Source organism: Glycine soja, chromosome 6, assembly GCF_004193775.1.
Source record: "Glycine soja cultivar W05 chromosome 6, ASM419377v2, whole genome shotgun sequence".
Taxonomy (NCBI): domain Eukaryota; kingdom Viridiplantae; phylum Streptophyta; class Magnoliopsida; order Fabales; family Fabaceae; genus Glycine; species Glycine soja.
Window position 1 is genome coordinate 47,764,866 of NC_041007.1, and position 14,890 is coordinate 47,779,755.

At 35.0% G+C, this 14,890-nt stretch overlaps 3 protein-coding genes across 6 annotated transcripts; 1 reads left to right on the plus strand and 2 right to left on the minus strand.

The window, feature by feature from the left end:
- Nucleotides 1-1,098: 1,098 nt before the first annotated feature.
- On the plus strand, nt 1,099-3,354 carry LOC114416389 (inactive protein RESTRICTED TEV MOVEMENT 2-like). The gene is made up of 3 exons (XM_028381248.1): nt 1,099-1,144; nt 2,109-2,740; nt 2,860-3,354. The coding sequence occupies exons 1-3, from the start codon at nt 1,099-1,101 to the stop codon at nt 3,352-3,354; spliced, it is 1,173 nt and encodes a 390-aa protein (XP_028237049.1).
- A 726-nt stretch (nt 3,355-4,080) lies between these two features.
- Nucleotides 4,081-11,315, minus strand: LOC114417396 (protein RBL-like). Of its 3 annotated transcripts, none has more exons than XM_028382580.1 (6): nt 11,204-11,315; nt 11,005-11,103; nt 9,234-10,321; nt 8,892-9,153; nt 8,491-8,628; nt 4,081-4,446 (listed from the first exon to the last, which is right to left on the minus strand). In XM_028382580.1, exons 1-6 carry the CDS (start codon nt 11,220-11,222, stop codon nt 4,439-4,441), a joined length of 1,614 nt encoding a protein of 537 aa, XP_028238381.1. In that variant the 5' UTR covers nt 11,223-11,315; the 3' UTR covers nt 4,081-4,438. The 3 variants fall into 3 exon arrangements, with proteins under 3 accessions (XP_028238381.1, XP_028238379.1, XP_028238378.1); XM_028382578.1 differs by lacking the exon at nt 4,081-4,446 and adding an exon at nt 4,481-4,610; XM_028382577.1 differs by lacking the exon at nt 4,081-4,446 and having other exon boundaries at nt 8,121-8,628.
- An 868-nt stretch (nt 11,316-12,183) lies between these two features.
- Nucleotides 12,184-14,564, minus strand: LOC114417398 (probable prefoldin subunit 2). Of its 2 annotated transcripts, none has more exons than XM_028382582.1 (3): nt 14,365-14,564; nt 14,111-14,166; nt 12,184-12,986 (listed from the first exon to the last, which is right to left on the minus strand). In XM_028382582.1, the coding sequence occupies exon 3, from the start codon at nt 12,980-12,982 to the stop codon at nt 12,542-12,544; it is 441 nt and encodes a 146-aa protein (XP_028238383.1). In that variant the 5' UTR covers nt 12,983-12,986; nt 14,111-14,166; nt 14,365-14,564; the 3' UTR covers nt 12,184-12,541. The 2 variants fall into 2 exon arrangements, with proteins under 2 accessions (XP_028238383.1, XP_028238384.1); XM_028382583.1 differs by having other exon boundaries at nt 14,111-14,171; nt 14,365-14,558.
- Between the last annotated feature and the right edge of the window lie 326 nt (nt 14,565-14,890).

Consider the following 14,890-nt stretch of genomic DNA (forward strand, 5'->3'; position numbering starts at 1 on the left):
GAATGAAAGATAAGATAATTGCTCACAACCATAGGGAAAGAAGCCCTTGTTGAAGAAACAATGGTAGATAGGTCCCTACGCATCCAAAGTTGTCACAAAAGAGTTCAATTTAGAATATTTTTTCTCTCCTTAATAGGTCTATTTAAAAGCCTAAAAACAAGGAATAGGTCCAAGCTCAACTAAAAATAGAATTAAATATATTTAAACATAATTCTGACACACCCCACACCGGTGTGCCTATGCCTCACACCGGTGTGGGTACGCTCACAAGGGTGTTGAAGGCGCACTAGAAGAGAAAATGCATGTCAAGAGTGCCCACAACACTGTGGCTCAATCCGCAGAAAATGTATGTCAGTTGTTCGCCTATTGGCAAGTGTACCGATGTGTACAAATAGTATATAAAACGGTAAGATTGAGTATTGTATCCACTTGAAATTTGTTTCACCTAGATTATGTATATTCAGTATGTAAACACTTTTTAACTTGAAAATAAAATAAAGATACAATGATGGATAAGTTTTCTGCAATGTGTTAAACTACTTAGATAATGGCAAAATAAACTCAAAGTTGTAAAGATGCGATAAATATCAAGATAAAAGCGTTAGGGGAGTTTTCTATTGAACTTTCTCTTGCCGTATAAAATATTTTTCTCTATTTAATGCTATTCTAGCGCTCTTGCACCAAGTAAATACTCAGACCATGATTCCTCACAAGAATGAGCTTAACTCTCTTAGTTTTTGTCCTTGATTCCTCAACAAACTCGTTCTAAAAGAGTTGCAATACGCATAGAGTGAAATCATACTAGATTACTGCATTCTATTCCTAGAAACTATTCCTAGAAACTGTATAAGTAAATGTAATCTTCATTTTTGGGTAATCTAATATATAAAAGATTTAAGACCCCTTATCATGAAATTACTATTTGGATGTATATAGTTTTTTAAAATTTCCCAAGTTTTTTTTATGTTGTATTTCAAGGGAAGACTTTAATTGTATCTGGTTTAGCTGAATCAAAGAAAGAACATGGAGTTGAACTACTTAATAAGCTGGAAGCTGGTATAGATGAGCTTGATCTGATAGTATAGGATAGGAATCGAGATGCAGTTGCACCAAAACAGAAAGAGCTTCTTCAATATGTTGAAGGGTAAGTATCTCAATTATTACTAAATCACTTACATAAACCACACAAAGACCTTATCCTTCCAGAAATGCGCCCTCTCGTTTTCCCGGTAATAAAAATCACTTTTTCTTCACTGTACCTTCATATTTGCTCTGCCCCTTTTGTTTCCCAGAATCTTTCTTTTTTTATATTATTCTTTCATTTTTGCTCATTTTGTTTTTCTTGTATATAAATAATCAGGGGAAAAGCTAGAACTTCAAAAGAGTGCGTCTTTTTATTTTCTTTCATATTTTATATTTGTCTATTTCATTTGGTGTTCGTTAGCTACAACTTTAACACTGACACGTATGTGACTGTGTAGGGCTACGAGTGAAAACAGTGAGGTTATGCTGGCAGGGTGTCATTATCGTCAAGCTAAAAACACCTTTAGGTTCTGGTTGAAATTTGAGTTATGATTTGAGTTATCAAGAATGGTGTTAGAAAAACTGAAATTTTGTATTTTTTGTTTTTTGGGCTAATGGGGTTTCTACAAACATTATTATCTCTGCATTTCTATGGAATTCTTTAGTTTTATCATTCCAAAGGAATGTAATGTATTATTTTATAACAAAGTTTAATGCTTTCTTAGTAATTGGTAGGAATTTGGTAAATGGGACATTGGAGGTACTGTCAATGATTTTTCTGTTTATTAGTCCTTTTTTCTTGGATTATTATGGTTTGTGTATGAGTTATGTTTGTCAAAACAATTTTTGTAGTAGTTATTATCATATGTATCTTTTTTCTCTTTGATCTCGTTTCAGCTTCATTTTTCTTCCTTAATTATCTATTCATTTCTCCTCACATCTATTATTTTCTCTCTTTCTTTATCATTTTTATCTTTCTTCCTTCCTTCCTTCTACCCAATGCCTCATTTTTGGAGTGTAAGTTGTGTCCATTTTCCTTTCTATAACCATATGCATGTTGTTTCTCATGATATTCCTATGTACAGGTTTTGCAAGAGAGCATATTGGAGCTAAAACTGAGTACGATTTTGGAAGGGTGAGAGTTCACGGTGAAAGATCACTTGGAAACAATAGAAGGGCACGTTTCAATGCATTATATCAAGTTCCAGAATATTGTGACATCAACAAAATTAAGGGGAAGTTTGATGGCAAAACTGTCATCATTACAATTCCAACGATTCCAGGGAAAGTCCCTAAGAAAGAAACACAACCAACTGAACAAGAACCACCCAAAGAACCATCACAAGAAGCAGAATCAAATCCAGAGGAAGAAAAAGAAGGTACTCCTCCTTCAGATGATAATCAAGAAAGTAAAGAAGAGGCTGGCCATGCGACTTCAACTTCAAACCCACCAAATGCCTCACAAGAAGAGTCTATGGATCAAAAGGGTCAAGAGGGAATTCCCCAAAAAGCTACACTTAACAAAGTTGAAAGTGAAAAACATGTTGGTCAAGAGGCTTCTTCAACTTCAACGCCACCAAAAGACACACAAGAGTCTAAGGCTCAAAAGGGTCAAGAAGGAATTCCCACAAAAGTTGATAGTAAAACACAAGTTGCTCACGAGGCTTCTTCAACTTCAACCCCACCACAAGACACGCAAGAGTCTTGCCTCAAAAGGGTCAAGAAGGAATTCCCTCAAAAGACACCATTACAAAAGTAGATAGTAAAAGTCAAGTTGGTCATGAGGGTTCAACTTCAACCCCATCACAAGACCCACAAGAGTCTATACCTCAAAAGGGTCAAGAAGCAATTCCCCCAAATGCTACACCAACAACAAATGCCAAGCTTCAAGGAGAGGAAAAGTTTGAAGGGGAAATTGATGAAAATGTGGAAAAGCAAAAGGTTCTTGGAAAGGAAGAAACTAAAGACCATTCCGAGAAGCCTTTGGAATCAGGAAAGCCACCTGAGAAGGTTGTGGTGGATGATTCCCCCAAAAAAGAAGGCAAAGAAGAAAGTAAAGGGTTGGCCGCATTTGAAGGAGAGAAGCGAAGGGAAATAAATGGGAAAATTAGCAATGATGTTGGAAGAAAGAGTGATAAGAAGGCCAAGCCTGACTCAACAATAAGGGCAACAATTAAGGAAGTGGCTGCTTCTGCTTCTCAAGCTATGACTAGTCTAGCAAAGAAGTTCAATGAAGAAGATAAACAAAGGATAGCATACATGGGTACAGCAGTTCTTGCGGTGGCACTAGGAGTTTATGCTACCTACAAGCTTCGTTCACGTGTACCATAGGCAATTAATGGCACCATATCTATTTCCTTTCACGTGGTTCTTTTCTTACAAAAAAGTTTCCTTTCAGAACAAACATGTTTGCTTCACAAGGTATTTGTTCAGGGCTATTAGTGTATGCAATTTAAACAATATGCTTAGAAATAACATTTGTGGTACTTGCAGTATCAAGGAATTGGGTAACCCCATAATTTTACTTTTTTCCTTGTTATTGATCTTTTCTCCTTGACATCCACATTAAATGAACTCAATGCAGCCTTTGAGTGGAAATATAGTAAATAAAGGTGTCATAAGGGGTGGATTAAATGAATTTTAAAATTTTAATTTTTCACATTTTTCTTATTCTTTGATTCTCTAGGATTAAAAAATTAATTAATCATTAGTTGATTATTTAATTGATCATAATTGAGTCTCTTAAATTTGAAGACGACACTTAAGGCATAGGCCACACTAAAAAGAGGCGTTTCAGATAAATTATGAACAAACGTGCACAAATATATATATATATATATATATATATTTTATATATATATATAAAGTTAAAAATTAATTTCAGAAATTAATTTCAAAACTAAATAGTAGTACTAGTACATCTACAGCAGAAAAAATGAAAATAAAGAAATAACATTTCACAATACTCTAAACCGGAACGCCTTCATTTGTACATTAAACAAAGTTTTGGACCATTATTAACAACATACACCCCAAAGCAGTTCAAATTAAGACTACTTAAAATCGACAAATGAAGAACACTTACATCGAATAATCGTAATACAAATAGTGAGATCTTAGTTTAAAAATTTATGAACACATTCAAATAACTTCAAAATCACTACCAACATTTTTAAGTAAACTTTCCATGAGAACGCATAAAAGCTCACATACGACTTGAAAGTCTAAAATTCATAACTTCTAAAGTACAAGTTTTGATCACTACTCAAAATACCAAAAGCAAAAGCAAAACAATCCAACTCTAGATCATTACTCCAGCAAATCATTCAAGCTCAAATCATAATAATCATCTTCCATATGATCTTCATACCCTTCATTATCCATGGCATCATCTCCATTAAGGTCATCATCATAATTATGAATCTACAAATCATCAACAGGGTAACACTACCATCACCATTAGCTTACTACCATCACCATTAGCTTACTCTCCATCTTGATTGAGGCTTCTTTATTTGGAATATCCAAGTAGTCCATATATATATCTAAACTCTCATGTTAGACGAACATTCATCATTATCCATAACCTAATTATCATTGCATGAAATATCATTTAACATTATAAACAAGTTTTCCCAGGTTGCTTCTTGGCTAATTCATCACAAATAAATAATTCATCATTTCTTCGTACGGACTTAAAATAACAAAAGCAAATATTCAACTGCCAGTAGATAAAAATGAATCTCAAAGGCACTCAAATTATGCTCACACCCAAAGGAACTGCATGCAACTTTAATATTTTAATAGAAAACATTTTAGAGTTCTATATGTCCACCCCCATAAGATTCAAGCCATCTTGATTTAGTTTTGGTGTTCCCTAGAATCGTGCCTATCAAAAAAACTTTTATTCATTAAGTCTTCAAACTAAGAATCAACCTTAGTTACTTTTAAAACACTTACCACCATCCTTTCTGAATAGTCATATAATCAACTTTTCACTTCAAAATCAACTTAAATCTAGGACTAGAGAGTAATTGAGGGTTAAGGTAGTAGGTTACAAGATGCAATGGCCTATGGAATTGTTTGTCTCGTCTTTCAGTAATGATATCCTGTAGAGGCATATATAATGAAGAAATAATATTACTTGTCAAACAAAGACTACCAAAATTTAAACTAAACTGATAATTTATCCTGTAGACACCATTGAAGGCATTTTGCATATTCTCTTTTGCCCAATCCATTTCCTCATATCACAATTGGCTTCTCATCCGAATCAACCAAACAATACACTTTGCTTAGATAAGCACCCCTCAAACAAATCAACAATGTTTTTTTTAAAACTGCTTATACATAATCATATTTTCAAAAGACTTCCCATCCTTTGTCTTTGCAAACCTAGATTACCATTGACTTGATGAGAACATTGTAATCAATGCTCCTTTGTTGTCATTGAGAGAGATCCTAAACTTAGGTAAGATGTGGGAAAGCAAGTAATGGCAGGTCCCACCAGATCTTTTCCTTTACTCCATTTTTCCTGCAACTTTGTAGTTTGCTGCATTATCTGTCACAATAAGGGCAACATTTTCTTCATGAATCTCCACAACAATGTAATCTATCATCTTAAAAAGTCTGTCAACTGTTTTTACAAGTGGATACAAGCCAACTAGGCTTGAGCCTAGCCAAGTTCATGATTACAAAACCCGAGTCTGACTTTTTTAATGTTACAGGCCAATTTTTAAGGCCTAGCCTGTTTGAAGGACTAGCCTAACCCAAGTCTACTTACATGGCCTGTTTTATATAAGGCTTATAAAAAGGCCTATGGGCCTTTAAAAAAATAATATTAATGACTATATCTTTTTATGTTATTATTTGGAGAAGGGAGGAGATGGAAAATGAGGGAGCTAAAATCCATCCCTTCTAACATTAGGAGGATTTTGAATTGGAAGGGGAGTGAAACTGGTTTGTAATTTTTAGAGTGTACTAACAAAATTATTCTTGAAGTTCTATTTCCCTTTCTCTTCCCTTCAGTAATTCTTATTACTATTATTTTCCCTCTCCTCCCCTAGCTAACCAAACAAGGGGAACCTCACTTCTCCCCTTCAACCAAACCAAAAGAGAGAGCCCTTTCTTTCCTTTCCCTCGTTTGAATCATAGTGTAACAAAAGTAATATGGGCCTCCATCTTTTGTTTATCCACCCATCCATCATTATGGTACATTTCATTTTCTTTCAATGAGCTCTACATTCTTCAATAGCTTCCATAGTCGTATTCATTATTCTTTAAAAATTTGACTCTAATATTATGGTAGGATGGTGGCTTAAAGTTAAACTGTATGCTATGTCTTGCAACAAATTCCATCAAACTTGTCAAATTCATCACCTAACCATATTGAATGGCCTGGCATCCTTGTAGAAAAAGGAAGCAATTGCATTCTTCTTCTCTCAAACCCTTCTTAACAATGTTGTTGATGGTGGAATGACTGCTTTCTCCCCTCTTAAAAATATTTCCCCAATGGTGGATTGATTTCTTCCTCCCCTCTTCAAAATGTTTCCACACCTCTCAACCTCTTTATTCCCTTTTCTTTTTTTCCCTTAAAAATGGTATTGATTTCCTAATTGATTTCTCTTGCAATAATAAAACAACTTCATACATTTTTTTCCTCACTTTATCTCTAATAGATTTGCAAGACCCAACATTTTTGTGTTCTGGCCAAATGATGCTTCAATCAATAAACACCACCAATAATTACCGTCTACATTGTTTGCATTTAATTTTTTGGGAATCCCCATCAACTGAGATAACACTTTCCATCCTACATCACTCCTATTTCCAGGAGCATTTTTCTGCATTTAAAAAATCCCACTCTCACTCTTGGCATCATCAAAGCGACCAGCAGCACCTGCACCCCCATTAACTCTCACAGCACCACTACTCCCACATGAAAACATTTCAAACCAGCATGATACAACACCAAAACAAGTCAAAATAGAGAAGCAAAGGAGAGAACAACTTCACAAGCACTTAACCCAGAAGCAAAGAAGAAAGCAAAAGCAAAAGAGAAACCAAACAGAAGCAATCAAATAAAATATACCAGAAGCAGTTGAACCAAAAGCAGTCCAACAACCCAATCATATAACGAGGCGGAAAATTAAAGAAAATGAACCTGGTCAAATGGAGAAGATGAACACAGAACAAAAATCTGAACGGTAAATGAGAAGTAGCACAAAGAGGTCAAAATGAGCAGGAAAAAAAGTTTGAGAATTTTGATGATGTGGGGCAAGGGTGGGTCAAATAATGGATCTTTTGTTTCTTTTTTATGCCAAACTAGAATCAGCCTATTCTAATGATTTTAGGCTCACTATTATGCAATCTGACCAACCACCCCAAAACAAATTCAGCACAGCATAGGATTGTAGGGTGCTTGAAAAATCATAAGATCACGCAATCCTACACAATTTTTAACTAGCTTCACAAACCCTCTTACACCAACTTCCATATCTGTATATTAAACAAAATACAGGACACTGTAAAGCAAAACAAATCTACATTAAAGTTTAAACTATACTTTAACTAAAACATTTTTTACATGGGACCACACAAAATTTAAACAATAAACACAAATCATTGTTAAAAAAGAAAGAAAAAAACAAAATGCAGAATGCAACAGTGCATTTATACAAAAGAAGACCACAAAACAAAGCATTGAGCATGCTTCAATAAATACAAAAGCAAAAGGGGTGTGGATTTTGCATTAACCTCAAACAACTCCCCCCCCACTTCAAAACTCCACCCACAACAAGATCCATCAACTCAGAATGGGATTGGAAGTTAGGCCTTTGTATGAGAATGGGGTAAATCAGTTTGGAGGAAATTTTGGGGGAGGGAGAGAGATGTTTATTGTTGGCTTTGTTGTCATTTACATGTGACACTTAACATACCAACAACAAAGTGTGTTGTTCATTGCTCCAAAATATAGCCATCCAATGTTTAGAACAAAAAAAGACAGACATATGATATGCAATATTTGAGGACCTCCACATGCATATTTTTTAGTTATAAACATGGTGGTAAAGTTAATAATAAGATTATTTAATCGATTAAATCAAACTAATTGAGAAATTTATTTAATATTGCTAAGCCAAAGTTTCAACAAGTTAACATTGGCCAATTCAGACGTATTCATATGAACTCAAACCTATATGGACAAAACTCTATTATCAATGAGGATGGCCAGAAAAATATAAGTTAAAGGACACATCAGCTTTCACTAGCCGCCACCAACTTAGAAACATAGGTCAAGGATAGAGAGAAAGGAGGCAAGTTTAAATAAAGCTATGCAAAGGTAAGTTTTTTAGAAAAGAAAAACAAATAAAGACAAAAAATAAAGAAAAAATAGTGCTTTTGTAAACAAGAATTTCATAATCTACAATTATTCATCATAAAGCCCACCACCATGAAAACCGTTACCATTATCTTGATCGGCCAAAGATTTGCTCTTAGGTTTTTCCGATTTGCTAGATTTTGAGGGTTTCTTAACTTTTTCTGCTTGTAATTCCAACACCTTCTCTGAAGGTTTCCGCTTTCTTTTCATGCGCCCAGCATCATCTTCATATTAATAGAAAAATAAAATATTATTATTAAATGCATAAGAGGAGTCAGAAGTTCGTATCAGAAAAATGCATAGACAATACATTGGCAAATCAACCACCCGTTGGGGATAAAAAGGGGGACTTTTAAGTCTAATCTAAATAAAATTGGGGAGACTTTGAAACTTTTTAGAAGCATAATTAGAGACTAAATGAACTCAGATTCTAAAGAACTCAAATACTAAGCAACAAGCATATAATTCAAAGCAAGCATGCCATTACCTTCAAGAGGACTTGATGCATGATTCATCATATGTCCATTTGGTCCAGCTTCTTCTGAAAGAGGGGATCCAGTGTTATTGCTGTCCAACAACTTTGAAGAACTTTCTACACATTTCTCTTGCTGCTCAGGAACATCACGACTAGGGGTTGATGGCAAGTAACATAACTCTTCTTGAGACATATCAGAATCACTGAAAGTGGCATCTTTCTCCACGGTTACAATGTCAACTTCCTCATCTTCATCAACATCGGGTCCTTTAACCTGCAAGCATATAACATCAAAAAAGAATGGGCAAAAAGAAAGAATGATGTCCATGACCAATCGAATAAAAAACCTTTTACCTTCTCAGTCTCAGGAATCAGATCAAATTCATCTTCACGCTCTACGTATTCCTCATTTTCCTCAAGCTCCTTGAAATCAGGAGCAAATGCACTCCAGTTCTCAGTATAATCTTTTGCCCATATATAAACTAAACCATTCAGCGAAACAGATACAACAATAGGATGCACAGGATGCCATGCTAAATCTATCAGAGCTTCCTTAGGTCCTTCAAGGATTTTCACAAGATGTCCAGCTCTATCCCATATGTAAATCTTGTGCTCACCTTTGCTAGCAGAACCACCAACTACCCACTCACCATCACCACTGAAACAAGGTGCTTTCCAGTGTACCTTTGTGATGGAATCTTGAAATTCCCGGAATAAAGTTAAACATTTTGATCCAACAGCCTTTAAATTCTCAATATTATTTAGATCGTTGTGGTTCCCACTCAGGTCATCAAGGGCTCTGACTTCATCTTTCAGAGGCAGAAGGTTTTCATAGATTCGTATTATTCGATCATTTGAATTCGTGAGCAGATACTGCCCATTCCTGCTGAACACAATGTTCTTTATAACAGAACCACCAGAGATTGGAACTACAGCATGCACGTCACCATTTTTGTAATCAATGACAAGAATTTCCCCTTTTGAGTTTCCCACATAAACCAGAGTCCCATACTTATTAAAACAAGCAGCAGTTGGTGTGAAGGAGGTAATTCCATCAGAACATTTATTACGTGAAGGAGGGGTTGGTCCATTGCATGTCTCTGAGACAGAAACTTTAAGTAAAGTTGTGTCTCCTGTATTCAGGTCAACAATCATTGGAGCACATGAAAGAGGACATGCTAAGCAGAGAGACGGGGTCGAGGATCCTGGATGAAGACGAGCTTGTAGAGGGGTTTGTTGCAGAACTATCCGCGTTATTTTCTTACCACTCATAACATCCCACAATATCAATGATTTATCAGCAGCAGATACAAGAATTCGATGACCATACTTTGACCAGCAAATGCTGGTTATGGGAGAAGAACATTCATCATCATGCAGAATTTTAGCAATGCCTCGGGTTTCAAAATCCCAAATAACACAACTTCCATCATTGCATCCAGCTGGTGGCTCAATTGAGCAAATCAAGATCAAAAGTGAGAAAATTGATATTGAAAATAACTCCAATAAATATTTAATAGTAGTTCAACACTTGCTATAATATTTACTCCACCCACATTTGAACAAATAGCACACAAACCCATTATTGCCTCACAAACTTATTCCAGTATAATGGCAAAGTAAACATCAACTACATCATACACACATGTTTATCCAATGCATTGAGCATCAATTGCATCATTACTACGTTAGGGAAAAATGTATGCATACCCTTTAATATTTCTTCATCACCAAGCCAAGGCATGAAAAAATTAAAAACAGGACTCCGGCCTTGATGCTAGAATCCCAAAGTTCCACATAAATCCCACAAGAAAAAGTGTCCAAAAAAACACCCTATACATACAATCTGAGTAAAAATAACGTCCTTTTCTTATCTGGGTCATCAGGGAAAAAGGGAATTACTCACTAAAGTTCGCTACTTTAACCTTGAAATCGACATTAAAAACATAAAACTCAGTTTTTTACCCACAACCCATTTTCCAAAACCAAATTATTAGCATAAACACAGGCTACCAAAAATCAAAAGATAAAAACTTTGTACGAAAATGCATCAAAGGAGAATACCCAGAAAGGACAGAGCAGCAGTTGAATATGAAAATAAGAGAGACAGAGAGAAAGGGGTTACCAGCAAGAAGGGTGCCACGGCGATTGAAGGCAATGCATTTCATACAGCCATGTTCCAAATACTCCTCTATCACTTCTGGGAAATCGCCCTGCAACGGATCTTCAATATGGTGCACAATACAACGTCAGCAAAACAAAAAACAAGGAAGATGAGTGAAGTGTAGATAAAAGAAAAGGGTGTGAGAAAAAAGAAAACGAACCAATGATGGAGGCGTTCATGGTTTGTTGTTGCTGGAGAGAGGGTCAAGGTGCACAACACAAGTGTAGCAGAGAAAAAAGAGAAGAGAAGGTGCACAACATAAGTTTATTCATTTAAGGATTTTTTTTTCAAATTAATTATCAAAAAATAATAAAAAGTTATTTAATATGTGATTGGTTATCAATTCATATGGATAACAAAAAGTGTGTCCTTGTTTTTAAGGTTTTAAATTCTCATTTGCCTTCATTTTTTGGTTAAAAAAATTAGAGGAAGACACAAAAGTAAGGTATTTGTTGATTTTGGAAATCCAAGTCTAAATGATTCCTTATGAAACATGTTCAAAATATTACTTTTCCAATAAATAACCAATTTAGCTACTAAATTTATATTTCTTATCATTTTAGTCTCTAAATCGGATAAAAACTCAGATAAATTTTTGGTTTATTTTTAAATTTCATCTAAGTCCCTAAAATTAATCTTCATTTCTCATTTTAGTCTCACAACTTTTATTATTAACACTCAAGTCCCTAGAGTTGGACCAAGATGAGAAAACTAGTTAATTTTAGGAACTTGAACAAAATGATGAAGGGACTTATTTGAGTTTTTTTTAATTTCAAGATGGCAACGAAATATAAATCCAAAGATTAAATTGATTATTTACTATATTTTGAAATGTGTTAAAGCTGGTTTGCAATGATACAAATAGGTTCACAAACATGTTTTCAGTAGTTTAGACTATAATTTTTTGTCGGCCAACTCCACCACATTATTTTTGTCACCATAATATAATAGTTTACCTTGTAACAAAAACTATCCCAAACCAGAAAATAACTTCTCTTTACATTTTTCAATAATTAGTTTGGGAAAATGCCTTAAACCTTCTTCCATTACTTCTTTCTGCATTGTTTCAAAAACCAAATTAAACATAAGGTGCTTAGGAAAAGCATTTTACCCCTGATGAAACATATCGATACATAAAGAGAGACAAAATAGCTTGATCACACGATTATATGCTCTAGTCTTGCATACAAAAATCTACATAAACACAAACCAATGAAGATAAGTTTTTTTCAGCCCAAAGCAATTAAACTTAAGGTCATATCAAGGTATACTTGCTAATGAGCGTGGTTGGAAACACGTCTTGGATCCACGTTCAAGCAGCAAAACCACGTCAAAATGATGCAGAAGTTACATTTACTTGCTTCTATATGGATGGAACATGAATCTAATTCAAACACGCACTTAGTCTACATAAAAAACAAATCATCAAACTGCCTGCACCCCATTGTAAGACAAGTTCTGGCTACTAGTTTGAGGAAACAAAATAAAAATAGACAAATCATTCACTTCCACCTGCAGGACCCACAAGAACCCCTTGAGCAGACCCTTCCTTCCTACCAGATTCATCCTTCACCTCAGCATCAGCCTTCCTTATCCTGATTTTATATTTAGCCTCAAACTCAGAAATTTCCTTTTTCTTCTTTTCCAATGCCTCGTTAAGCCTTGCCACAACCTCTTCGAGTCCTTCTTTATTTCGCTGCACAGCAGGCAAGACCTCTTTGATGGTTCTCTCCACAAGCACCCCTCCAATCATACGATAGCATCGTCTAGATTGGTCAAGTGGTTGAATGGCATTGGTAACCAATGTGTGCTCACTAACTTCCATCTCCAGTTCAGTTATTTTGGAGTAAATTTGGTTGAGCTCAGACCTCATTGCAGCATACATATTTGCAACTGCTTGTTCATTTACTGGTTCCTTGCCACCTTCAGCTTTGGCCATGATTCTACACAAATGAAAATAAAGCATCCTCAAGGTAAACAAAGAGAAGTGTAATAAGAATAAACACAAGTATACCAGGAAAACATTTCAAATATTATTAGCCTTTTCTTTCTATTAATTCAGTATAAACCATTTTTTACAGTGCTATCCATTCTATGAAGAGATATAGAGTAAGATGCAATAACATCGACAAATAATATGAAAGCAAATCCAAAACAATGCTAAACTTCACGTGTTTTGCCTATACTTTCTTGTAAAACTCTTTATAAGATGAATCGCAGACAGATAGAGTTCATTTATTTCTCAGTAATTAATCAAATTAACCCCTGATAATGAAAATTGTCTACTACCAAGATTATGCATTCAGCAATTACATTTCAGTTGTTGCCAAATTATCCTTCAAGGACTAAACTTTGGAAGGTAAATCTACCAATAACCGACTTGATGAATAAAAAAGACAAGGGGGCACAATTTTTTAACTTGCACAAACAGACGCAAGAAGAGAAAACAGAACAGCTGAACAGATTTGAGACTAAATATTGTTATAGACCATACATCATTGAAAGAAAGAAGCTTTCACCATAATCCCCCAACCCTTGACCCCACATGGGCACACCCAACTCATGCACACACACAGTCAAACCCCCTAGTTCCCAAATTCCCACACGCAAGTCACACACACACAGAATCAATTCTTCCCTTCCCTCCATGCACAGAAGTCAAATTAATCACTACTGAGCAGAGATTGGGAAGATGCAAGCGTAGGTGAACGGTGGGGTTCTATGCTCATGAATCTTGATGAAGGGTGAAGCTACGAACTAAAGGCCATACAAGACAAACTCAGGGTTGTTGGCAACTTCTCCCTCACTCAACCACAAACTCATGGGACCTATATATAGCTTCAATATATACACACAAACTCATTCTTTCGTCTTACAGCACTTGAGAAAATTTGAAGTTTGAATGCTACCAATGTAGCTTTTTAACTATATTCCATATTGTATTGAAAGTGTTGTCCATGCCTATAGATACTTGACAGAAGCACATAAACATAACAAACATTGTATTATTATTAATTAATATATTTATATAAAAGCATAAACATGTGCTTCAAAATAAGAACGGTACCTTTAAATCCCAGATGAGTAAGGGTTTGGTAAGCCGATACTGAAGCCGCAACCAAGCTGCCCTTCGTCCGTGGGTTGAAAATCGATAAAGGCAAAAACAAATGATGGTGAGAAGATAAAGCAAATACAATCAAAATGACAATGACATTCATTACACAGTCAAAACAAAGGCCCCTACCTACCACCGAAGCAAATATAGAATAAGAACATACAAATTTTCAAACACTCAAAACTAGTACAACCATGGGTAGTTACCAGTTCGTACGACACGACAGCGGCGCGACACACCTTGAACAGGGCCTGAGTAGACGAATGGAGATAGCGACACACACCTTCGACAGAGCTCAGTGGTGACGATGGCCACCAAACACGTACGACAGAGCAAATGGGACGCTAGCTGGGTCACAGACGGAGCAAATCAACAGTGGAAAGGGACGGCTCTTGTATCCAAATGGAATCCCTAGAAATGTCCTTTAATTTATTATTGGGATAAAATACATAAATACATAATCTCTATAAAAAAAATAATTTATTTTTAGTTTCTTTGTTTATTTTATATTTGAGATTAATTTTTTAGTAATAAAAATAAACGAACTACAACAAATAAGATTTTATTTTAATATGTATTAATTAACAAATTAAAAATATTTATAATGGAATAAACATAAAATTTATTAATTTATTAGGGACTAAAAATAAATGTCAAAAATTAAAAACAAAATTAGTATTTATTAAAAATCAAAACATATTTAAGCTGTTGTTTTATTTTTCTGTTTTATAA